Raw genomic sequence first — 26,510 nt, forward strand, 5'->3', positions numbered from 1 at the left:
ATAACCTTCACATTCATTAACTTCCAAATACATTTCTAAGCTCAATGTTGCCCAACATGACATACACCGCAGCCATCAAGGAAGGTTATGCTCACAACATGTCTGAGTTTTTAAAAACAAACCACTGCTTTTAAGAGTATAAAAGATCCCTTTTCAAAAAAGCAGGAAACAATTTTTTAATAGTACTATAACACAGACAGCTAAACTAATTATTTTCAAATTTTAAAAATTCACATTGGAATGAGACAAAGATTGAACAGTGTCAAGGTTAAAAAAGCATAAAAACAGAGCCTTAAAAAAATTCAGGTGCACTGATCCACGCTATGATCGACACTAGTATGAGAAAGTGTTTCTTGCAGAGGTGAGCCAGTGAGTGTAAAATAAATATTTCACATTTGTCACAAATTCAGAAGTTCAGCAAGGAAAAAATGTATATCAGCTGGCCCCATCTTCCTTCCAATAATATATTTTCTATTGTTTTGTCCAGCCTAGTTTACAGCCTAGTTTCATTACTTCCCTTAGTAAACTATTTCACAGTTTGAAAAAGGTCAGTTTTTCCTACTATTTATCAGATTTCCCCCTAATTTTGTTCCCACACAGAAATATAGCTTTTGTATTATAAAGAATTCTTCTCTGCCTTTTGTTTTTAGATCCTCAAAACCCTCAGACTCAGTGATTCCTTAGCAATCTATTATCCAAGCTACACTAAGCTCATTTATTCTTTCCTCAAGACAACTCTATAGCCCCCAATCTTCCTTTTATCTTCTCTGAATCTGTTCCTATTTGGGAACATCTTTTTAGCAATATGGAATCCAAAACTCAACGTACTATGAGATATGATTACACCCAGGATCATTATTGCCTCCTTGCTACATGTTTCTCTGTTCATTCAAAAGGTGCATTGGACTGTTTGTTGCCATTTCACTTTTCAGATTCCTGTCAGTATAGCTCCATGTGAATTCATTTACACAATACTGTTCTGGAACAGGGTTCCAACTCCATGCTGTACCTGGAGAGATATATTTGGGCACCTTTCCAATATAGCAAAGGTGAAAGTTCCATGGCTATTTCTCTCTGAAGCCTGGTCTAAAATTTAGGTTAACCTAGCTACATTGCTCAGGTCTCTGAAAACTAAGTCACACTGGGCAAAAATTTAGGTCAACGTAACCGCCACCATAGATTCAGCCAGATCGACAAAAGAATTCTTCTGTGGGCCTACGTACTGTCTCTCAGAGAGGTGGATTATCTACATTGATGGAAAAAAACATTGTTAACGTAGAAAGTATCTATACTATAGTGCAGTGTTTCTCAACTGGTTTCCCTAACACTGTTAGGGTTCCGCAAGAAAGTGACATCTCGCCGCCGAGAGCAGCTGTTCTCCGCGCCGCCGAAAAAGGGAAGATGTTCCAGATATTTCGGCGGAGGGTATTGAGTATAAGTGTAATTTCCCCGCGGAACCTAAAGGGTTCCACGGGGAAATTTAATTGAGAAACGCTACTATCGTGGCACAACTGCAGTTCTGTGGCTTTGATGCTGCAGTGTTGACATACCCAGAGTCAGCTGAGCACAAAGCAGGTGAGAGCTGGACATCAAGCCTAACGGTTATACCTACCATGTTTGAAAGAAGATACGTTTAATTTGCTAGATGATGGACGATGCGCATTTGGGAAACACTGAAGAGTCCTGAAAAGCCAACAGAAATTCAGTTTCTTTAGAACACACTAGGATTGCATCCAAGTAACCTGATTCCACACTTGGAGAAAATCACCTGGTGGTCCAAGAATCTTTATTAGTCTAATTTTATTTCTTATAAGTTCAAATAAGGCTTTGTAAGCACATCCATACAATAGTTTTAAAAACTGTTTTTGCCTATGGGGAAAAAAATGTTTCACTCTGTAAAGCTGTGCACCACTCCTCCACGTGTTATCATTCCACTGCCCTCACGCTTACTCTACAATTAAGGAATAAAGAGTGTGACATCTTGTGACTGCTGATGTTTAGGAACAAAACCCAGCGTCACTGTTGTACTTCAAGACTCAGGAGAGTTTGGGGACAGGTAAGACTCAGCTTTATCCTCCCGAAGTAATCTCTAGCTCCATGGTTAAGATCAGCGTTTGGTCCCTAGGAAGCAGCCCTAGCGCTGCCTTTCACCATGATGCCTGCTCAAGCCACACACAGGACGGGTGGCCGCACGCGGGGAGGGAAGGCGAGCAGCCCTTATACCGCCTGTACCCGCATAGCCCTGGGGATCAAAGGCACCGCTGGCACTGGCTGCCGGGGACACGGCTATGTAGAGCGGCAGCCAGCTCTGTGGGGAGCCCGGTGCGGCCCAGCTCCCTGCCCGGGCCCGCGGGCATCGCTGCTCGGGCGCTTCCCGGCTGTGCGGCAACACAAACAGGCGGAAAGCGCCTGAAGCGGGGCCGACCGCATGCGGATGGAAACGGCCCCCGAGTGTCGGCGACTCCCACCCGGAGCCGAGGACAGGCGCCCGGACGCCGCGGAGACGGTCACGGAGGAGGGGAGCGTCTCAGCCCCACCCGCCACCGCCAGCTCCCTGCGCGGGGACCGGCCTGGCCGCAGGCGCGCAGCGAAAGGCGACTCATTCCCCGGCGGGCTCCGGCCGGCTCCCCGCGGGCCAGGGGCTGCGGAGCCGCAGCGACCTTCACGTCACTGGCTAGACCCCGCTGGAGAAAGCGGGACCGGCCGGGCCGGGCCGAACACGGGCTCCGGCGCCCACCCCCACGTCGCGGGCCGGGTCTCCGCACCTACCCATGCCGGGCGGCTTCTGTGTCAGGCCAGCGGCAGCGCCGCCCGACCACGCCCCGAGCTGAGGAACAGGACAGCGGAACTCAAGAGGAGCCGCGCCGGCGCCGGCGCGCCGCCCCCCGGCAGCCTCCCTCCGCGCTCGATCGCTGAGACCCGCCCCTGGATTCTCAGCCGGGCTAAGGCGGCCCGACCCACGCGGGACGGCACACAGACACAACCGGATCTTTTCGTCACTTCCGGGGGCGCCACATAAGTCTCTCTCGCGCGGAGCTACTACTTTGTGCCGTCGGGCCAGAGAAACAGTCCTCGCCGCGTGGGGGCGGGATCTCGCGATAGCCAGGTGCGTGATTATGAATCCAGTGAGTGATTCGTTATCGCAAGCGCGTGCTCGGCTCGTTGCTTCCCAGCGAAGCGGGGAAAAATATCGCGCAAGGACGCCGCAGGGTTTGTTTCGCGCATGTGCAGAATCTCGCGATCTGAGCTCGGGAACGGCCGGTCGGGACTACAGACCCCAGCCTGCATTGCAGTGCCGCTTGCGGGGCTGCCGTTCACAGCACGCCACGTGCCATTGTCATTCCTCGTCTCTGTGGAGACTAAAGCGTTCCGACGTGCAGCGCACAGGCGGGCCGGGAGAATCCGAGCGGTGCATGCTGGGAATCGTAGTCCCGGTGGTTTGGAGGCGTGGCACTACGTACTCCCGCTGGAGGGGCGGGGGCGTGTGTGCTGTTGCTACGGTACGAGAGGGCGCTGCGGCTCGCGGGCTGCCCCCGGCGGGGCTGGGGGGAAATAATCTTCATCCGCCTCGCTTGGCTCCTCAGCGGGGCAGAGCGGGAGGGAGGCGTCCCGCAGCACGGGACAATGGACAGTGACCGTGCGTGAGGTGGGTAGGGCGGGACGGGGCGGGGGCCTTCTTCGCTGCCCTGCTCCCGCTCCCGCTCCGCTGGCCTGGCCGGGCGCTCCACCCCCCGAGTCCGCGCAGGGCCCTCGCTGGGAGTGGGGATGATCGGAGTTGGGACATTGCCCGGTCCCTTCAGGAGTGGGACCCATCGCCTGGCACGTGTCGCAGTGGGGCTCACCCCTCGGTACTCCCAGAGTGTGAGCGTGCGTGCAGAGAATGCCCCAGCCTTACAGCTCGGGGTTGCAAAGAGACTCTGTCCGATGTGTGACCGTCTCGTCTACACGGATGCGGAGCTGTCTCTGCCCAAGCCTGCGGCCAAATGGCTCCAGTGCCCAGAGTTGCTGCAGCTGCTGCTGGATAGTTCTGCCCACCAGCCAGGTGACATTCACGAAACTTTGCTGGGTTTCATGTAGCTATGCAGCATCCTCTGGGAAGCAGAGAAAAGCATCAGTTATGCTACATCTGTTTTGCACCCATACTCCCCCCCCCAAAAAAAAGTTTAAAAAAACATTAATGTCGCAAAATCAAGCACTCAAAGGTTAAGAAAATGACAGATGCCCATGCAACCTTAATTCACCACCTTGTGTGTATGCATTATGATCATCTTTAATTACACAGTTACAACAAACTATTTTCCTCATAGGACCCCTTTCATTACACAGGATGCACTGTACTCTGGGGAGCTGAGTCACTGTTGCATAGTGAAGGGGCTGTTGTCTGTAGTATTCCTGCTCCATTTGTTGCAGAAGTTGGAAGGTACAAAAAGAAACAGGAGAGCACAGGAAAAGAAAAGATGGCAGTATGTGATAATGTAATTACTAACAGAATGCATATGCACATGAGGGGATTAATTAAGGTTGTACAGACAACTTTAATGTGACATTTCCCAGTCATTTCCCACATTTTTCAGTGCTTGACTTCTTAACATTGTGTTAATGTAACTTTTGGGGATGTAAATTCTTAATTGTTTAAAAATCCCTGAAAAAACAAAAATTCCATCATGGAGAACCATATTAACCCCTCAATATAAGTCAGCAGCAGAACTGGGGTGTTTAGATCCATAGTGTGCTCTTCTACCACTTGAGATAATGGAATAACTAGTAGAAGTTAACAATAGTTTTCTGCTGCTATGTGGGCTTCCTACTATGCCAGTGGGTTTCACAGCTACAGCCCCTGTCCCCACCTCCTGTCCATTCTCCATCCCTCTCCCCTCCAAGCTCCTGCCCATGCCCCATGACACTGCATCTCTTCCTACACATTGTCTGTTCCTTACAGGTCTGCACTGTAGTCACAATGTTTCTTCCTTCCCTTCTTTGTTGTCTGGGCATCTGTTGCCCTGAGGAGCTGGGTGGTGCACTGAGAGCACAGGAGTGAAGTCTCCCTGCTCTTAGGTCCTGTGCCCAGCACCACAGCAGTCCCAAGCTTGCTAGAAAGAGCAAATTCAGGGAAAATACAGCTCAGTTGTTTTTTTGTTTTTTGCGGGGTTTTTTCAGGCTTGTAACTTGGCCAAATGCAGGCAAATTTTTACAGGAATGACAAAAGGCACCTGCCCATCCTAGTGCCAAATTTCAAGCCCTTGCTCTAAAGAATAGTAATATGTGAGCTTCTCAACAAAATAATTATGAGATTTTTTTTTTAAACATATTTTCCTTAATCTCATGCTCTGAAATGGCTGAACTGTTTTAACTGAAATGTGCTTTAAAACCATCAAAACCAAAAAAAGCCACCAGACTGAAGCAGATGTGGAAAATTTCAACCTGAATGGTTTAAATTTGGCAAAGTTATAAACTTTAAAGCAGGGTCTTATCATGGAAAATGTTAGGCAGCCTTAGCTATAGATACCACTAACTCTGCCGCCTATAATAAAATGTCAGTTATGACCATTTCTCTTTACTGCTCCAAAGAAGGCTACACAAAGGGCATGAGACCCAAAACAGAATCTGAGAGAGGCTGGATTAGCAGACAGCCCACCTCTTGCTCGCTAGTAGCAGTCTTGAGTAGGGCTGTGAGTCTGACTCAGAGGTCACAGAAGTCACGGATTCCATGACTGTCCATGACTGCTGTGACTTCTGCAGCTGTAGCAGCCAGTGCAACTGACTCAGGGCCACCGGCAGCCACTCGGGCCGTCCGTAGCCAACCACACCGACCACTCCATCAGAGGCCAGTGCAACTGGCCAGGGCAGCAGCGGTCCCGGAAGTGGCCTGAGCAGTGGCCCCAGAGGCTGTCGGAGAGTGGGCCATGGGCCCAGAGCAGCGGGCATCTGGGGGAAGTCAGTCCCCCACTGCTGGAGCAGGGGCCAGCCATCGGCCTTCGGCCCCTTCCAGAACAGGGACACCCCAGGAGCAGCTAAGATTTAGGCAGGGGGATTTATAGTAAAAGCAATGGACAGGTCATGGGCCGTGAATTTTTGTTTATTGCCTGCAACCTGTCCATGACTTTTATTAAAAAATACCCATGACTAAATCTTAATCTTAGTGATGAAGCTGAAGAAGAGATCAGGAAGACCTCTCACAGCAGTCAGGAGCTTGATCTAAAGGAGCAGATTCCCCTCTAGGGTTAGAACATGGTGAAAATAGAAAAAGCACCTTCTCCAGTCCAGCAGCCATAATGGTGGGGTAGATTCAAATATACTTATTAGCTAGAAGTAGTCACAGAGCACACAAGCATGGTCCAGGAACAGCATTCTTCCAGCATCTTTCCGCAGTGCAGCACTGTCTCATCACGTGCTGCCTGGCTATTATAACCAATAGCTAGTACCTTTTGCCCTTTACTAAACTTGCAGTTTCTGGTAAATTTTTCAGGCCTTCTTTTGAGGATTCAGTCATTTACAATTTATAAAGATACAAAATGCTATCTAAGCGCGAAGAACTATTCCTAGTGTGACTTTTATACATGGCATTTCCAAAGCAGTTTACTAGCTGATCATGGAAAATATAGATAAACTTCACTTCATGGATTGGGCGAGATCCTTACCTCCCCATCCTCACTGCTGCTTTGCTTTGTACCAGCTGTCTGTGACCCCTATGAGTTATTCTCGCAGCTGGAGATCAGCCTGACATAGTGTTGTGAGAGGGAAGGTGGGTGGAGCAGATGCTGCTGAGGAACCATGCCACCTGTCAATCTTCCTAAGTAGAGGGACTCCTGAGAAGACTGGTTAAACCTGCGTTAGGGCTGCTTTTGCACCACTGGAATGGCAGAAAGTAGTTGGAATAGACACAAGGATCTGGCCCAACATAAGCAATAATATCAGATTAATTGCAAAACACTTCCCATTCTCTTTCCTTCTACTGTTTGTCCTGTTCACTTGTTGAAACATGCTAATGAGATTGTAAACTGTCTGGGTGTGTTCAGATTAGGAAAAAATGTCTTGATGGCAGGTGTTTCCCCACAACCTACTCACTTGAGTTAGGACTACAATTGCCTCGTTCACACTATGATTTTGACACGTGCTAGCTAGCAAGTGGTTTAAGAAAGCCTACCTCTTCCTTACTGGAGCCTTTGAGTGGTATCACAATATGAATAATAAGAAAACCAAAATAGCTCTATGTAAACTCAACTAGTCTACATCAGTTTTATAGGTATAATCATTTTTAGAAGTCAAATGATAAAAACCAAGCATCTCAGATTATTTCACAAACAAGTAAGCTTCATGAAAACCCTGTGAGAAAAGGTAAGCTGTTGCTATGCCAATTTTGGAAAAAAAAAAAAAAAAGGGGGAGTTGCTGAGACCTTTAAATGACATATCCTTTGTCATATAGGTACCTACTGCCATAGACAGGATATTGTTGAGTAAGGGTGGCAGAACCTGGGTCCAAATTAGGTTTGCAGTTGAGAATATGACTATGCAGAAGCATAGGAATAATAGGCATCAAAAAGGAAAAAGTAATCTAAAAGTCAGTAGGTTCTGTTGCTTTAGCCAAGAAATTACAGCAAAAAGAGGTGTGACTACCTGGAAGTTTTCACCTCTTTGCCATAATTCTTTTCCTGTCTGTAAAACAATATATTACTTATCTCCTTCAGAGGTATTGAAGAATATTTAGTGTGTACAACAGGGGTGGCCAAACTGTGGCCCGTGAGGCGCATGTGGCTCTTTTACAGTTAAAGTGAGGCTCGAGGAGTCCTCTTGGGCCCCCCTCCTCCCCGATTCCCTGCCTACCAGACTGGGGTGGGGAGCTCGGTGCTTCTGCCTTGTGGCAGGGCGGTGGAGCTAGAGGATTCTGCCCAGAAAGGAAGGAGGTCTCAGCGGGGGGGGGGGGGGGGTGTCAGTAAGCTTGGCCACCCCTGGTGTATAAAGTGTTAGGCAAGTGCTAAGTATTATGATTATTGACATGTAAGAGCAGTACATGAATCATCTTCAGTAGTGATGTGGTTTTATGCTACAATAAAAATAGTAAATAATCTAATCTGATGTGAAATTATAATGAAGCATGCAGTAAGAAAGGAAATACTAAAACTGAAATAATCCATAGGAACATAGGAAATTCTAAATGTCCAAGAAGAAAGCTCATTTAGTTGTTTCCTTCTAGACCCCAGTCCAGCAAAGTATCTAAGTACATGTTTAAGTGTTTGCTGTATCAGGACCTGTTGAGTTAGCCATCATACTTGTAGTGTGCAATATAATCTATTTATCAACACTCTTTTTCAAACTAATACAGCTGCTAGCATTGCGGTACGTGAGTAAAGAATTCTCAGTAAACCAAACCAAGAGCAATTTTCCTGCACCAGAAGACATAGGAGCAATCCTAAATAGTGTTGTGTGGTTTCATGTTATTCTAACAAATACTGTGTTTTGTGTGAAAAACATTTACTGTTTCTAGCACCTCGGTGTATGTGGTGCCTAGAAAATTTATCACGTTTAATGCAGCGTAGCTTTTTAATGCTATTGTTCCAGCATATCTGATCTTATAGCAATAGCATAATTCAAAATTGGAAATATTAGTGTTAATTACTTATTCTGTTATTTTACAGCAGTTAAAACAATTTCACTGCTGTGTAGCCCAGCCCTCCTCACCCATCCGTTTCCTGCTGTTTGTTATCCCATATATACCAATTCCACCAGTTGAGCCAGAGCAGCCTCTGGGTTGCTCCAACTTGTGCTGGCAGATTGAACCTCCCAAGGAGCCACTTTGCCAGCCAGGATCACCAAAGCACATTGTGATCAGGCCCCACTCCTGATACAGCTCTTTCCCATCCACAAACATCCTCAGTGCTGGAGGAGAGGGATCAGTTGGTATAAGCTTGGCTACCTCAGACTTGAAGCTCCTGAGGATTCCCCTCCTGCCTTACAGCTGTAGTAAGGCCCCTTTGTGTTTTTGCAGTATTACAAATGGAACTTAAATGTACATGAAAGTCTGGCTCATGATGTCCAAAATTAGACATTCTATGGGGTAAAGACCTTGTCTTTCTGTTGACCTGTATAGCACATAATACTCTTTTAGGTTCCTTAAAAATAACAAAGCAACACTTAGACCTGCTATGTGTTATTGATATTTATGAAATCTCATTAATAGCAAACACACATGACATTTAAATTTGGGGAGGGGAATATACTGTATATTCATACATATATAATAATTGTAGAGCTATTTTCCTCCCAACCGTTTAATAAGGAAGGTATAATCAGTAAACTGAAAACCAAAACTCCACCGACTTACATTTTTAGTGTTCAAATAGCAACATTAGTGAGACAATAATAGACAGTGGATCATTTCCAAAGTGACTAAATAGTGTCAGTTCCTCTTAATCGTTTGTCTCTTGTCAGACATGGTATGGAAACGAAACTTCTGATTATATGTTCCATCACACTGTGCGTCTTGTGATGCAGTGCAAGGATGAGTGGGGAAACTGCTTACACATCAAGAATAATTTTCTGCTTATATTAAGGAATGATATATAGCATGTCAGTCTGTTCAAGCCTGATCTTGCTCCCATTGAAGTCAACTGGAGCAGGATCAAACTGTAATAATTTAAACTCTTGTTCATAAATGCTCCTAAAAATGGACTACTTCTAGAAAAATCCTTGTAACTTGATTTGAGAGTTTGATTTGAGATTTCAAAATTTGGTTGGTTGACAGATTAAAGAGCAAAACAAGCTTTTGTGGTAATCTCTGTTTGAAGAGTTATTTTTGTCTACTTTTTTTCCATCAGGATGTCTATCTGTGTAGGTGCTTATGTGATCCCCGGCCATTGTATTTTTCTATTTGAGAGTTTTACAAGTATTTAAAAATAGAAATAGCAATCTCCCTGTGTGGTTTCATTGTCTTTCTAAGGGATGTGACGGAAGCTCCATTGCTTGGATCTTTTGAAATACAATTGATAAAACAACATCATGTATAGGCAGAGGGTTTGACTACATGATGTGATAGGTCTTGTATGTTTTACGTTTGAGTGAAGGGTCAGATAACAAATGATGTAGCATGATGGCTATCAAAAATGGAGTAAGGGAATGGAGTGTTTAGCACAACAATTAATATGGCCAGATATTTACCTATGAGAAAAATCACTAAGACAAAAATGATATTAATGTGTTTATTAGACTATGTAAATTTAGAGGAATATATTTACAGAAAACTTTGTATGTAGTGGTAACAATTTGAGGAATTTGTCAATGTACAATTTGATTTGATTTTATGAAATATCTGTATTCTTACCTTTTGGCTGTCTTTTACTCTATTCTTACCTCAGACTCCTTGTGCTAAGTGGCAGGAGTCTGGCATTGGGGGTCGTCTATGATTAGGTCAATCATTAAAGACCATCACCATCTGAGCAGAATTTGCCGGGTGGAACAAGAGAGTAACTGCAACATAGATAAAACCAATTTTTTCCAACTTCTCTGCACAATACTAGGGTTTGAAGGAATGGGCTTTCCTCAGGAGAGGGAACAAAGTGATGAGGCATTGGTATAGCCCTTTAAAAACACAGCATCTGGGTGGGTTAGGGAGACAAAGGATGAGGCAGGAGAGAGGAACAAAATGACAGACTTTTTGGAAGGAGGGGGGACTTAGACTGCAGAACCATCCAAGACTGAAGGAAATTGGCTGCAGGAGGGAGAGAGAGTCCACAGTTCAGAGGAACAGCCATGAGATGTAGGAGGGGGAGTCTAGACACCCATGTGGACTCTGACCAAGCCCCAAAGAATACTGAAGTGGTGAGGAAACTGAGGCAGAAAAGAGCATAGAGGTGTTCTATTGTTTTTAACTTCAGTGTGCAACTGTCACAGCAATACATTGTAAAATATTTGTGCGTTTTAGGCAAACAATGGTTCGTAGCGGAAAGAATGGCGGGCTTCATCTGAAACAGATCTCATATTACAAACGAACAGGAGAATATCATCCAACAACATTAGCAAGTGAAAGAAGTGGAATAAGAAGAGCAGCCAAAAAATTTGTTTTCAAAGGTTAGAAATATGGTCTCACTCTTGGGAAATGCTTTACTTCTTGGTTTTCCGCAGGTGAAGATTTGTTAACACGCAAAGTAAAATGAGACCTTACTCATTGAACATTGAGAACAGTATCTGATTTTTTGTACTTGCTTCATAAAATAAACTCATCTGTCTATCCCAGGTTAGCATGCATATAAACAGTCTCAAAAATAGAAAATCTGTCCCTTTTTATCATCATGTTTAATTATATTTAAAGGATCGGGAGATCTATTTAATAATCAAAGCCCATTTTAGCTACTAGTGAAATCTGTAGCTATTGGAGGACCATGACTTAAGGAAGTCCAAAATATAAACCGTTATCTTTAACTCTTGACAAGGAGCATTTGGTTTACCATAATAGTAGGTGTAGAGGGAATGGCATAGAGAGGGTGGGAAATTGGCACACAAGGTGCTCGTGTGGGGAATGGAGGAATGCAAAAAGCCCCTTGTGTGTGCAGTGAGCTCTGCCAATGGAAACTGTGAAGCATGTGACCCTCCTAGTCTTAATAGATTGTGCTTCAGAGAGACTTCATAAAGAAACGCAATCTCTCTTGTGATCCTGTGGGGATAGGTCAGGGTTCACTGCCCTGTATTCAAAGTTGATGGAGTTCTGCAGTAAACAAATATTCCCTGCAAAAGAGAGATTTGTTGTTTAATCGTACACAGCTGAAAATGATGAATAACAGGAGTTTAATAAAATCCATAACCAAATATATCCAATAGTTTAATAGACTTCTGTGGTTGTTCCGTCTTAGTGACGACACATAACTTGTATTTTTTTTCTTTCCAGAAAATAAGTTATTTTATGTGGGAAAAGACAGGAAACAGATGCGTTTAGTAATTGTTTCAGATGAGGAGAAGAAGAGAGTGCTACACAAATGCCATGAAAGTGCTGCAGGTGCTCATCATGGCATATCAAGGACTCTGACTCTTGTGGAGTCTAGTTACTACTGGACTTCCGTAACAAATGACGTCAAAGAGTGGGTATGGGTCACAGCTACAGAGTATTTTTATCTAGTCTTTGTAATAAACTTAACTGAGAGAGTGCTAATTACTTTGTATAATTCTTTTACAAGACTCCTATCTTTTGCTTCACTTGATTAACTCAAATAGCTGAACAGATATTTTGCTCAGGCTTAAAAATAAAGTGTGTGGGTGGATGCGCATGCACGTATATGCTAAAAAAACCCTAAGTGACTTAAGAACACCTTTGTCATTAAAAGCCAGTGGAACTTAGACTCTGAATTTACTTAGGTACTTTTGAAAAACCCACCTAAGTCTCACTGGCTTCTATGAGATTTGTGTTCTTAAATCACTTGGGGGCTTTTGAAAATTCCTCCTCAGATCGCTGTTGGGCTGATATGTAGCTTCATTTCAGAAGGAAAGACTATTTTCAGTATTGTGAGTGAAAAGCGATATTAGAAAAACTAAGTTTGTGGGCTAGATCCTTGGGACTAGACTTCCAGTGCTCTGTGGGGCCATGTGTAGCTCTAAGACCCTGATTCAGCAAAGCACACAAATGTGTTTAGATTTTTAAATTATTTTTTAAAGTTACAATGTTCGTCATACAATTAAAAAAAGTCAGAACTACAAATGTAAGATCCCAGCATCAACGTTTACATATGTGCAAGGTGGCCAGGTAGTATTGTCTGTTTCTCCTTTTCTTGTTAACAGTGTAGCTTAATGTATAGCACAATTGTGCATTGTAGGCACAGTCATGGCAAGGCATTGCACTGACTCAGTGAGAGCACCACGAAGCATTCAGACTCGGGGAGGCAGAATATGTTTAAATGCTCATAGGTACACAGAGGCTGCAAGACCACTGTTACATTCTTTTATGGGATGTAGCTTACTATCCTGCACGACACACACTCAGCCAGAATGGCTGGCGAGAGCATGGGAAGGAGAGAAGTTGTGGCATAATAGTATAAAGAAATGTAAAAGGAATGGGTTTGGCATAGAATGACTGAGGTGCTGTTATCTCCAACTCTCATTGGAATGATAATAGATATTTAAATATTCTAGTGACATTATATCTTCAGCTGTCGCTTTTTATTAATACCCTTCTTTTCTTGTTTCTGACATAGGTGTATGCTTGCCAGCATTGCCAGGTGGCAAAAAATACAGCCATCATAGCACCCAAATTACACCCTATGAAAGCAGAGGATCCCTGGACTGCAGTTGCTATAGACCTAATGGGACCTTTTAACACCACCAGCAGAAACCATATGTATGTCATAATGATGACAGACTTGTTCACAAAATGGGTGGTGGTTTTGCCACTACAGGACACTTCAGCGGTAGAAATTGCTAAGGCAATTGTCAGTGTGTTTTTCTTGTATGGACCCCCTCAAAAAATGGTTATTGATCAAGCAGAAGAGTTTGTTCATCAGGTAAGAGAAGTCAGCCCCAGAAAGACTTTATTTTAGGGAATATGGCATGTTTGTTTACAATACCCTTATATTCTAGACAATCTGAGAGACTCAGGTTCCAAATTTACAGTAACTTGTTAATAAAGACTGGTATGTTGCCAGTTACCTTTGTTGAGTTGAGGCCATTGACTTTTCTGTCATGATTCAGGGCCTGGTTCAAGATACCTGAGGGTGGGCACTAATTATAATGCCTTACATGCCTTAGTCTTAGATATTTTTCCAGAGCTCTCCTCTCTGATCACTGAAAATTAAAGGATAAAACAGCACTTACTCATCAAGACTTATCAAAAAGTCATAGTATTTTCTCTCTGTTAGACATGAATGTATTTTTATTAATAAAAGTTCTGTAAAGTAGTAGTGGCAGTGACATATAGAAGACAGTCATGCTACAAGCATAACTCTCTCTCTCCCTCATGAGAGAAGGTTCTGTTCTTTCCTTTATTACTGGTAATGCTGTAGTACCTAAGTACCCCAGTCATAGACCAGGAGCCCGGTGTGCTAAGCGTTGTACAAAAACAGACAGTCTTTGCCTGTTGGAGCATACGTTCTATGTAGTCTCCTTAGTATTAGTACAAGAGGGGTAGCCGTATTAGCCTGTTTTTAGCAAAACAGCAAGAGTCCCGTGACACCGTAAAGACTAGCAAATTTATTTGGGCTTAAGCTTTAGTGGGCAGAAACCCACTTCGTCGGATGCATGAAGTGGAAACTTCAGTTTGGTATATACACATCAAGGATGGGTGAGTTACATCACAATGAGGCGGGCAAGTGTTAACGAGGTAAATTAAATCAGAGTGGATGAGGCCATTCACAATAGTTGATGAGAAGGTGTGAATGTCAAAAGAAGGAACATTATTTTTTGTAGTGGGCTAGCCACTCCCAGTCTCTGTTCAGACCTAGTCTGATAGTGTCAAGTTTGCATATGAGTTCCAGCTCTGCAATGTCACGCTGGAGTTTGTTTTTGAAGTTTTTTTGTTGAAGCATGGCAACTTTCAAGTCTCTTACTGAGTGTCCAGGGAGACTGAAGTGCTCTCCTGCTCATTTTTTAATGTTACCATTCTTGATATCTGATTTGTGTCCATTTATTCTTTTGCGTAGAGACAGTCTGGTTTGACCAATGTATATGGCAGAGAAATAAATTTGTTAGCCTTTAAGGTAGGATTCTCGCTGTTTTAATATTAGTAGGAATTTTCTGCCTCTTGCCTGTAATACAGTTTGCTTATACCTTACTGTATATTACAGTGGAAGTCCAGTTGGTGGCCTGAAAATCACTTGTGCCCATCAAGGCTCACTCTGTCAAATTTGTACTTGCTTATGAATTGAAAATGTCGTTTGCAGGTGATACTCTGTGCTTTTAAACTGAAGTATTTTGAATGGGCCTCATCACTACCTCCTCTTCAACTGCATCTCACAACTTCCCTTGCAGTCCCAGGAGTACTTCTTGTGTGAGCTGGGAGCACTCTGAGCAACAGCTCCCTTCCCGGCTGCCTGCGGCACTGCTGGGGGAGAGAAGAGAGTAGCTATGGTTCCTGTGGCCTACTCTGCTGGGCTGTGGGAGAGTAAAGCCTTGTCTACGCTACAAAGCTTTTTCAGTGTAGCTATACTGTCAGAGCCCCTTAGTGTAGAGTTTCTGTCTGCATAATACCACCACCTCCCTGAGCAACTTGAGCGATGCTGAAAGAAACACTCTTCTGTCAGGATAGCTATCTCTAACACTGTGGGTTTTGCTGGCACGGCTATGACACCAGGGATTGCAGTTTTTTTGACATTCCCTGATTGACATAGTTATGCTGACAAAACCTTGTTGTGTAGATCTGGCCTCTGATAGGAGTATGATTGTTTCTGCCTGGGCCTAAATGGATACCTAGCAAAGAATGGCTCCCCTTCAGCCAATCAGCCAGGGCAGCCCAAAAGATGGGGAGGAGAAGAAGCTGAGAACAAATCATCAGTTACAGCTCCTGATTCTCTTCCTCAGCTTTGCTACAGGATACACAGTAGTGTGGTTGCTGCTCTAACTTGTGCCAACTGACAACATTCCTCAGGAACCACCTGCCAGCTGGGGATAGCACTTCAACCACTTTCTCTTCATGCCCCTTTGCTCCAAGGCAGCTCCTATTGAACTTGACATATTAAACAATGCAATACATTTTTCATTGTAATGTACCTGCTCCTGTTCTTCAGTGACTCATCCAGCATAAGGATGTCAAGAGACTTTCCTATGGTCACAGTTTAAGTCAATGACTCAATCTGAACTAGAACCTGTTGTTGGCCTCTAGCCCTTTGCTCTATGTTGCTTCTCCTTGTTATCAGATAGAAGAATGGATTTGGCCCAGGTGGAAAATACTGTAATACTTAGTGATGCTGAAGAACTTTACATTTCCAAAGCACTTTACAAACACTAATACCTCTGAGAGTTAGATTGATATTAATCACATTCTACAGATGGGAAAACTGTCACAGACTTTGATATGCTTGAGGCCATACAGTGAGTCAGTAGCAAAACCTGGTTTAGAACTCAGCAATTCCGACTCCCACACCCATGCTCATTCCTTCAGACCACACTGTGCCACTTACATTGGAACTTAATGTAGGCGGGTGTATACAAGGCAATCTTTTCTGTCACCCATATGGTGATAGGAAAGGGTAGAAACTGTTTTGAGTACATAATGTTTACTGCAATGTTATACAAGCACTGATTGTTCCTGTGCACTGTGTCTTTTTGTCTTTAAAGATCAACACAGAACTATTTGAGCTCTTTGGAATGAAACAAATAGTATTGTCGTATCCTCAGCCAGATGACACAAATGAAAGAACATGCAAGACAATCAAAACTTTCCTGAACAAATTCTGCGCAGACCACCCCAATGACTGGGCTGATAATTTATCTGCTATTGCATATGCTTTTAACTTGACTTGTTTGGTATGTGTACATTATGTCTCTCTTGTTGGGAGTTGACTGAAGTTGTTATGCAAGTAGCCACTAAATCAAGTACTAAGTTTGCCTATGTTCTCCCCCTGTAAATAGGAACCAGTCCAAAACACACCATATTTCCAAATGTTTAATCGTAATCCTTATGTGTCTGAGACTTCAAATGTACTGCAGGAAGCACAAGAGGATAATAAATGTATGTTTGCCAAAATCCTTGAAGCAATTAAACAGGCTGATCGAGTTTTGGAGGAAAGGAAAGCTACAAAATGCCAGGTAAAAAAGTGTTATCTATGAGAAGATTGAAAAGAGTTAAGGTGAACATATTTGAAATATTTAAAAAATCCATGAATCATGCATGACCAAAGACCTTTGTATAACACTTCTGTATGCTTTATGGTAAACTCTGTATTCAGTTACTGTTATGAAAACACGCCGTTCCTATCAAGAAAACAAGCTATAATTCATGTTATTTCTTTATGTAGATTGTGAAAAATAGGCTTGATGAACAGCAAACTGGAAACAAGGACAATGTTAAAAGAAAGCCAAAGCAAGTAAATCCATTTCATCTTAAAGTTGGACATGAAGTACTTAGACAAAGGAAAAACTGGTGGAAAGATGGCCGTTTCCAATCAGAGTGGGTTGGTCCCTGTATTATAGACTACATCACAGATAATGGATGTGCAATATTAAGAGATACCACAGGGTCCAGACTAAAAAGACCCATCAAAATGTCTCACCTTAAGCCATACATAAGAAGATCCAATGCACAAGGTAAATCTGTTACTTCTCTAATGCCACTTGCTTTCTTTGTGTCAGACAATGGTATGTTATTGAGCAAGAGGGAGTCTTTGCAAATTCATCAGGGTTAATTATAAAGATTTTGTACAGTCAACCATGCTATCAGTGCATTTTCAACAAAGGAGGGTCTGGGCTGGGAACACAGTTAAGGAATCATGTTTAAACTCTTCTCCTGTTAGAAGCCAATTCAAAATGATTTGGCCCTAATCACACTGGCTGGTGAAAACACATTAAAAGCAGATCTAGGTTGAACTATGTTTAAAGATTATTTCTTAACTTTGTTCCTGTTCCAATGAAAACGGGAACAAAACTGCTGTGATTTTGCATTTATTTGTTCATATTAAAATGGAGGTAAAGTATTGATTTCATGAAGTAAATATTTCATTTATTTCATGGAATTGTGGATCATTCTAGCTAATCCAAATAATGCAAATAGCTGACTGTTTCTAATTCTGAAAAAAGCACTTGAAATACAAAAAGTCCATGTATAAAGGTGTGGACAGTCCCAGTGTGCCCCTTTGTGTCCCAGTATGGTGCTACTGCAGGTGTGCCTGCCCTTAACTTCCCCTAATTTGGGGTGGCAATAGGTTCACATGAACAGCCATGGGGAGGGCTGGAGAAGCCAACACACACATACACTAATAAAATAGCATGTCCCCTTTTTAATAAGGCTCCAGGACAGGACCAATTACTATAATAGTTCATAACATTCTCACCTAGGGCTCAGGTTCAGAGCTCCAAAACACAATCCCAAATCTAAATCAGGGAAGGCTGGACTTCCAACTCACATAGGATATGGGAGACTTCCAGTTCAAGTCCCCCCTACCTATTAGTCTGTGGGATATTCTGATATGGATCTCCCTTATCTCCCCTTTTTAATTATTCCACTTTTAATTAAAACAATTGAATAGTTAAATATTAATTGGGCCAGGAAAGTTAGAATGACTGGCTCTATAGCCTAGCAGTAAGGGCACTCAGATCTTTCTCACCCCCAGGAGGAAAGAGGAATTGAACCAGAGGTCTCCCACATCCTGCATGAGTGCCCTATTTGCTAGGCCAGTGGTTCCCAATCTTTTCTCTGCTGTGGCACACCTCAAGCTCCAGGGACCTCTTCTTCCAGTGGCTGTAGGAGGGGAGTGGAGGGGCAGAGGAACCAACCTATTGTTCACACAGGAGGGGAGGAGGGAAGAGAGGGAGATTGAACTCTATTGGTTGCTTTGCCCCTAGAGGAGGTGCAGCAGTGAGGCAGATGGCCAATCAGAAGGTGGCTTCCCCCCCTTGTTCTCACATGTACTTTTTCAAAAAATTCTGCAGCACACCTGTTTGGGCCTGACGAACACCAGTGTGCTGTGGCACACTGGTTGGGAAACGCTGTGCTAGGCTAAAAGTTTTAAGGGAGTTCCTTGTTCCCCTGCCAGTTTTTCAGGCCCCACACGCCACAGACTTAGGTACTTATCTCCAAGAGAAGAGCAAGGCTTAGCACACACCCCTCCTCTGGGCATCTCTCACTGGTAGCTTAGGTGGCTGCTCACCCAGTGTGCTGGCTTTCATGGAACCCATTCTTGGTACCAATTTCTCCCCAATTATTGTATGTAGAGAGGAGACACTCAGTCTAGGCTTTATAGATTTATAGTGTTTCTGTGACTTTTCTAGGCACCTGAAAGTTAGGCATCATACCACTCAGCATTAAAACACCTAAGTCCCTTAATGGATCTGGGCCTAAAATTGTATACTTCAGGGAGAGAGTTACTGTCAGTGTCCATACATATCACCAATCTATTTCTACTGCTTTTCTGACACCATCAGCTGCAGAACAGAAACGATCTGCATTATCCTTATAGGATGGGGCTATTTTAATCAGATGACAGGCCATTTCTTTTCCACTAATGCTAGTGCTGAGTCACCTTGCATGATCTTTGGAAATTAATGAATGACTCAAGGTTCAAAGACCTTTGCAACAAAATATAACTATTTTTTTTTCTGGTAAGTATAAATACCATACTACTGGCATACATGCTACAGCGCCCATGGTTGAAAACGCGCCAAACTCATTGAACATTGTATCAATACCAATATCTTTGTAATTAACACAACAAAGACACCTGAAACCAACTTGGAACTTCTTTTATTTCTTAGGAGAAATTGATCTTCATGCTGTCAGCCTCCACAGACTGTGGAGACAGTGACAAGAAAACTTGGCTTAATCATTTTTCTCCCCAGAAGTTTAATAAAAATAACCCATATTTTCTTGTCTACTAGTTGCAGGGTTAAGAGTTAACTCTGAGTTATATTTAAGGCTCCTCAGTCCTGTAAATATGTACACAGGTGCTTTACTTCATTCAGATGAGTAGCCTCACTGATTTCAGCTTGTTACAGTGATTTCAATGGCACTTCAGTGTGAAAGGTTAACATATAAATCATCACAGGATCAGGGCCTAATGTGTTTACTATGTTCTGCTTAGACTACATATAAACTTAGATTTCCCATTCCCAACTAGTGCTTCAGAGATAAAGGACAACAATCACAAGATAAAGGAGAAAAAGAATTATAAATCTGTTTACATATTTAATAAAATCCTAGACTAAATATTTACAGACATTAAAGTGAGTAGAGAAATGAACCAGGCTTTCCCAAGTAATTGCCAAACCCTAAAACAATTTAGGTCATTCTGATGCCCCTCCTTATGTTAAGTAGTGAGCAATCCCAGTGACTTTGTTAAATTGGAGCATAATATTATTCAACATGAGTAAGTGTACTGGAATCTGGCCTTCTAAAATAAATACAAGGAAAGAGAAAACTTTATCATCCATATGCAAACATGTACTTCCTTAACTAAGGACTTGTCTTCACTGACAAAAAGTGTTTTCTTACTATGGAAAACTAAAGTATGTTAGCTGTCCTGCTCTAAAAACATAGGGGAGACAAGGCTCTTCAGTTTTTACTGAAAAGTAAACTAGACAAGGCCAGTTGTAGGCTGGGTATAGTGCTGACCACTCCTGGTTAACTCATGGTAAACACCAAAAATTTTGCAGCACAATAACTATTGCAGGTTTGTTATCTTGCTGTAAAAGCCTCACCCTTTTAAGTAGTAAAGATAAGACCTAAGAATGCAATGCTAAAATTTTCTTACCTCAGGTTTATCCTTAGCAGGTATGAAACAGCTAATCAGAGCCAAGACTCCTAATTTTCCAGGTTAGGACAACTGAATCTTCCACTCTAAGAATTAGCCTTTAACCCATCATCTCTATTAATCCACCTTTACCAAAGAAGCTTGGAGCTTGCAGTCTGCTATGGGAAGAGCTGGGTGAATAATGGATTTTTCAGTTTACTAGCAATTCTGAAAAATCTGTTTTGACCCAAAATGAAACATTTCCTTTCCGTTTTATTTAATGGTTTTCTTAATTTTTTTTAAAGAAAATTTCTAAACAAAATTTTCTTGAATTGAAAATTTGAAATGCTTGGTAGGTTGGGTTGTGGGAGGAGCGTTGTTTTGTTTTTTGACCAAAACAATGTGGCTAAATCACCATGAACCCACTAAATGTTTTGGTGTAGCCAAGTCTTCATATTTGGCTGAAAAAAGTTTTGGGTGAAAAATTTCACCCATCTCTAGTAGAGGTGGGTTGTTTAGGTTCAGACTGCCTTTAACAGTTGAAATTCCTGCCTACATTATGCATGTTTCAGGCCTCCATCCCAGGTGCTCCCTATTGTGAGGCTGCTAGACAAAACCTCCAGAGATTCTGCTGGAGTTAATCACACAGACATTTCTGGAATGCGTTTTCTTTTTTTTTTTTAAAAGGTTGCTGAGTGATCTAATTCAAAAGATACTAAAGCAAGTTAGCAGTTAGCGAAGTATTTCAGTCTTTGGGTACCCCTGGTCAGCAGCCATATGAGGCAGGACTGTAAATCTGCAGAGTTAGAGAACTCTGTAATTTTCTTCCTTTCTAAAAGGTAAAGAGTGTCAACCTGTGTTGGTTGATAAACACTGAACAGCTTCAATTCAAATGAAAATCTTCAGCTCTGACCAGTCAAATTACAACCCAGCACTCGGGTGCTCTAAAACAAACATCATAGAAGGAGACCTAATATACAATAGTATTCAATCTTTCATCTTAAATGCTTTCAGTCTGCAGTGTGTTAACAGTGTGATTTTACCCATAGTGCATTAGTCCTTAACCACAAAAGTATAGCATAGCATATACGTATACAGTATGTGTGTGTTCTATACATCCGTAAACATAATGTGATGTAGTATAAAGGGTTTGAGGTTTTCTGGCATGCGTTTGAGATGTCCACATTTAATCACACATGTTTAAAGAGAGAAGAATCTAGGATCCATTGCTATAAAGCACTGATTTTAGTGGGAGCCATGATAGAGCTCAGTTTGGCCCACAAACATATAGCAAAGTGAAACATTAAAAATAAAGGAAAGTACAATACTAGGTGTTATAAGCCTTATTTTAGAGGAGAGGGGACAGTGAAAATTTGGTGCACACAGAAATTTGGAGACTGAACCTCTGTCCACATTGTAAGACTGTCTTTACAAAAATGGTCTAACCATGCGATTGAAACTGCTTTGAAAACTGGGTTAGCACCCAGCATCCTTCTTTTTAGTCTTTCTATAATTAGATAGAATAGCTTTAAATGAAATAGAAGGGGCTGCTCTAATCAAAATGTTCTTTGCTGTTGCAGACAACCATTATCTCTTACAAGGTGCAGTAGTGATTGACCATGACTACGTTGGTTTATCTGAAAGTTCGTATGGGCCATGTCCACAAGACACCATTGCCGAAGGGGAAGTAAATACCCTTGCAGCAAACAATCTGCTGTCTCCACCTTGCAAAGACAGTGAACCAGCAGAATGTAAGTCAGTCTGAATTTGCTGAAGATCATTGCATTCAGCCAGCTAACTCAAATCCAGAGCAGTGATCTTCAACCTGCTGGACTCTTCAAACCAAGCTAGAGGATACTTAAGTAAATAAAACTTCACAATGTTTCACTAGAAGAAATGGTCCTAAACTCTGGTGGAATGGAAAGGGCTTTAGTAGTTTTAAGTTCCAAGTTTTAAATATTGAAATGTTAGATATTTGTATTTACAACTGTAGTGTTTGGGAATAATAGTATGTGTCTGGTAATTAGTTTGTATATATTCATCGGCACCCTAATGTTCATTGTTTGTTTTACAAGGAATATGGGAATTAGTTTAGTAAAAGCACATTTCACCACTATACAATGAGACTTGGTCTATAAACACGCTGCAGATTAGAGTTAACAGTGTGGTTTTACCACAGTGCATTAGTCCTTAACCACAAAAGTATAGCATAGCATTCCATTTTATGGCCTCTTCACTAGTCCTGTGGGTGATTCAAGAGCTTTGAGCACTCCAGGACTGTAAGCTGAACAACCTGACCCAAGTCTGTCTCCAGCTCCAGGAAAGTGAGGTGGTTCACACCCTCTTGTTATTCTACAACTTTGTTTCCAGCTCTTTGGGGAAGTTGTGACTGCCTTTTACAACTTCTGTTCTTCATCACTGGCGTAAGGCTCTACAACCACATGAAACACAGAGCTGCCTAGCCTCGTGCAAGAACTGTTCTGCCTGAGAAAAAAATAGCCCTACAGCGACACAACCAGACTTTCACCAGTTTTACTCCAACCCATCAACACTCTTTGCTAGGGAAAAGAGTTTGTCTGTTAGGCATGTTGAGGCCTCCTTCCACAGAAAACCCTAAAGCATGTACGGGGACTGCCTCTACTCATCTCCACATCATCAAGACAAATCTCAGAGATGTAGCCTCCTTGCTGCGTGAGCACCACATCATGTGGTCTGTTTCGGGTCTTAAGACTGCCTTCCTGGATCCTCAGTCTGTGTCCGTCATTGGTGATTTTTGTCATGTCTCAAAGCTTTTGGCGCTCCTGTGATTGACCATGTAGTGACAATCTTTGGTAAATGTGTTTGTGATTCACTGATGTTCCATTGCTGAATCTGGCTTCAAACTCCCTTCCCCTTCTTCCTTTTCATAAAAATACTTACTCTATACCTAGGAAGAGCCCTGTTATTCCTGCCGTCCGCACATTTTACCTTCTCTCTCTCCCTCTGAAAATTTGCTGCAGTTGGAGGCAGGGGAGGGGGGGAAGAGAATCATCATGTGTGCATGGTATAGGCCAATTTGCATAGTCTCAGAACCACAAAACTACGCAATGGGACTAGGGTAAGGAGCACAGGGCTAGGAGTTTTAATCTCACCTCTTTCACTGTCTGCACTTCATGATCCATATTGTTGACCAAGACTTCATACTTCTGATGTATTCCCCTTAGTGTGCAGTTGTGGTAACAAGACTACAGGATGCAGAAATAGAGCTGGTTGGAAAATAGTTCTTCCCCCTAAGGGAAAATTTTGATGAAAAGTTAGTTTAAAAAATTTTTCATGGAGAATTTTGACTTTTTGGTAAAAATTGAAAATCACAAAATTTCAGCTGAAAACCACAATCTTCAATTTGGAAATACGCCCATAATGCCTCATGGAAGTATTAATTTAGGTACTGTATGCCCCCATGCTTTGGGTTTGAGGGGGCTCCCTGCCCAGCCTATATGTTGCCACTTGTCTAGCTGCTGTGGCACATCACTGGAAACTTGGTCTAAGTGGTGAGTTTGGCCTATAGAGAAGGAGTGTGAGGCACCATGCTAGCATTTCCTAATCAGAATTTTTGGGTCTTGGCCAAAACCTTTTCAGGTAGAACAAAAAGTAGAAACATCTGCAGAAACCGGACACTAGTTGTGGGGAAAAAAAATTCATAAAACAAATTTGCCACTCATGAAGAAACAGTTTTGATTGAAAAATTTCAGTCTGCTCACACGCTTACTGATAGCACAAGTAGGAAGGGAAACCAGGACCAAGATTTTCCAAAGCAACTAGTGAATCTAGGTGGCCAGCTTAAGAAACCTGTACAGAGGCTTAACTAGCAGAAACTGCTGAGCATCCTCCTGAAAATCAGGTCTTGAACATGGAAGAACTCAGTTTTGCCCACTAAGTGACACTGCCTTTTGGAAAGAATATGCCAAACCTAGGTGCTTAGTTACGCTGTCTGTAAAATAAGACTGCTCCTACATACCCCTCTTTACCAAACACTTGAGACCCACAGCTGAATGAGTACTATATCATTCATCAACAAATACACAGCAGCCTAGAAACCTATAGCTCAAACCCCTGCTTTAACCATCCGTTTGCATTTGCTTTCCAGAACCAAGAATAGAGTCCAGCAATCCTGATATCCAGCATCCTACTGCTATCTGGAAAACAGTGGAGCATAATTATTTACATTTGCACTGTTTAGTTGAAATAAATGACCAAAATTCACTACTCAGTAAGAGGGTTTTGCTCAGCAGTAGATGTACTTCTTTATTGTGCTCTAAATTCAGGCTAAGGAAATGCTATTATAGTATAAGACTCTGATAGCAGGAATTGTTTTAAATTAAAGGACAAAAAATGATGGGGGAGAAAAGAGAATTTAACAATGGCTACAGAGAAACAGAGATAACATTGCACCATAGCATATTAAAAGAATTTCTGGGGCTACATAGAATTTTTGTAAAGATGTTATCTTTTAAACAGTTCTAAACAGAATAATAAATAATGCCAGAAGGAAGTTGCCATCAAGTGGTAAGAGTGATCTAGAAGGGAACCTAATATAAAAACACATTATGGAGGTATGAAGGATTACCTTTGTCTATTATGCTTGACAGAAATATTTCCTTTTCAGTTCGTGCTTCTACTTATGTGATTTTTTTATATATCATTACACACCAAAACCTACATTAAAAGAACGTTATTAAGGTGGCAAAATCAAACATTCACACATTAGGAACTGCTAGAATTAAGGTGGCAAAATCAAGCTGTCACATATTAGGAACTGTTAGAATTAAGGTTGCTAATGCAACCTTCATTCAGCTTCCTTGAGTTTAATGCATACACAGATGCCTTATTGGAGACCACGCCCCCTCCTTAACAGGAAAGTGCTGGGTCTGTAACTTACACTAGCTGCATATTCCTTCCATAACCAGTACCTAGCCCTCTGGTGGTGTCATGGGAGCAGGGCTTGGGGAGGCAGGGATGAGGTAATAGAGGGTGGGGTGGTGGCCCTCCACAATGAGTCCTCCTTCAGGGTGGGTTCTGTGACATCACCGCCACCTCTTCCCTTTCATCAGCAGTGGGGTCTGCCCATTCAGCTGGGGACCACCACTTGCCCCTGAGCAGAATTATTGGCTGGTACAGGATGAGGGGGAACTGAACAGGTAGGGTCGCTGGCTGCGGCAGGGTTGGCACCTTTCAGAGTGCTGGGGGCACCCCCATGTCTCTGGACAGGCCCCAAAGCCCAACAAAGGATGCATCAAGCCTCCTGAGATGAATAATGGACCCAATACAAGGCACCTTGGTAGAGCACCAGGAAGGATTCCTCCAAACTTCCCCCACCACACAGTGCCATAGGGAGCTGGATGATAACTTGCTGGTAGAACAAGAGGGTGTGACAGAGGGTGGGTATTTACTCACATTGAAAACGGGAAGCAGAAGGGCAGCAAGAATGGGACTGAGGTGAGGCCCACCCATACACCCAGGCCCTCCAGGGGCTAGACGGGCACAAAGGTGCCCAAGATGCCTTTTTCCACCAACTCCTGAGTGGCAGCCCCAGTGCCAGGAAGAGGACAACTTTCATCTACATCTTGAAGGCTGCTACAATGGCCAATGGCCCCACCACCTGTGCCAGCACTCACACATAGGTTTCAGTGAGGGGCAAGGCGACCATCAGGAGGCAGTGGATGCCATGCCGCCTCATCAGGGTGGGGAATGGCGCATGCAGAGGGTTTGTGGCACATGGTGATGGGGTTGTAGGCAAAGCCATGGCCACGTGGGCATACGCTATGGGGGGGCCAAGGAGCAAGCTTCCCTAGAACTGCTTCCCCCACTCTCCAGCGGGACAGAGGGGAGCCACAGATGATGGTGGGGCTGCAGCAGTAGTAGCTGCTGCCACTGAAGGTGATTTCTAGGGGGGACTTGTGCCCATCTTCTTGCCCTGGCCTTTTCTGCTGACCGTGGGGGCTCCCTTGCCGGTGGTGGGAGGTTTGGCAGTGGAGTCCCCCCTGCCTGCGCTTACTGCTGCTCACAGGGGCCACTGATGGGACCAGCAGTAGTGCTGGTAGGAGTAGCCAGCTCGGCAGATAGGGGAGACAGCCAAGGTGGGAGCAACAATTGTGACCAGGGATTCCCCCTCCTTCAGTT

General features: G+C 43.1%; 2 protein-coding genes across 18 annotated transcripts in view; one reads left to right on the forward strand and one right to left on the reverse strand.

Moving 5' to 3' along the window:
- The window catches only part of PPIP5K2 (diphosphoinositol pentakisphosphate kinase 2), an 87,795-nt gene extending 84,899 nt beyond the window's left edge, over positions 1-2,896 (reverse strand). For 13 of the 14 annotated variants that reach the window (XR_010923971.1, XR_010923970.1, XM_067569048.1 and 10 more), the window contains exon 1: positions 2,770-2,896. The gene's annotated coding sequence lies outside the window, so the exon portion shown is untranslated. Of the gene's footprint in view, positions 1-1,612; positions 1,632-2,769 lie in introns of those variants that run through there. The other variant, XM_067569039.1, reaches the window with a different exon arrangement.
- A 169-nt stretch (positions 2,897-3,065) lies between these two features.
- GIN1 (gypsy retrotransposon integrase 1) lies at positions 3,066-25,273 on the forward strand. Of its 4 annotated transcripts, none has more exons than XM_067568903.1 (9): positions 3,066-3,106; positions 10,916-11,061; positions 11,876-12,069; positions 13,173-13,478; positions 16,246-16,434; positions 16,540-16,716; positions 16,926-17,214; positions 21,932-22,102; positions 22,722-23,276. In XM_067568903.1, exons 2-9 carry the CDS (start codon positions 10,923-10,925, stop codon positions 22,811-22,813), a joined length of 1,557 nt encoding a protein of 518 aa, XP_067425004.1. In that variant the 5' UTR covers positions 3,066-3,106; positions 10,916-10,922; the 3' UTR covers positions 22,814-23,276. The 4 variants fall into 4 exon arrangements, with proteins under 4 accessions (XP_067425004.1, XP_067425005.1, XP_067425001.1 ...); XM_067568904.1 differs by lacking the exons at positions 3,066-3,106; positions 22,722-23,276 and adding exons at positions 3,319-3,646; positions 24,478-25,273; XM_067568900.1 differs by lacking the exon at positions 3,066-3,106 and adding an exon at positions 3,319-3,646.
- The last annotated feature ends 1,237 nt before the right edge of the window (positions 25,274-26,510 follow it).

This window comes from Emydura macquarii, unplaced genomic scaffold, assembly GCF_026122565.2.
Source record: "Emydura macquarii macquarii isolate MOO-44397 ecotype Brisbane River unplaced genomic scaffold, CSIRO-AGI_Emac_v2 contig_2897, whole genome shotgun sequence".
Taxonomy (NCBI): domain Eukaryota; kingdom Metazoa; phylum Chordata; order Testudines; family Chelidae; genus Emydura; species Emydura macquarii.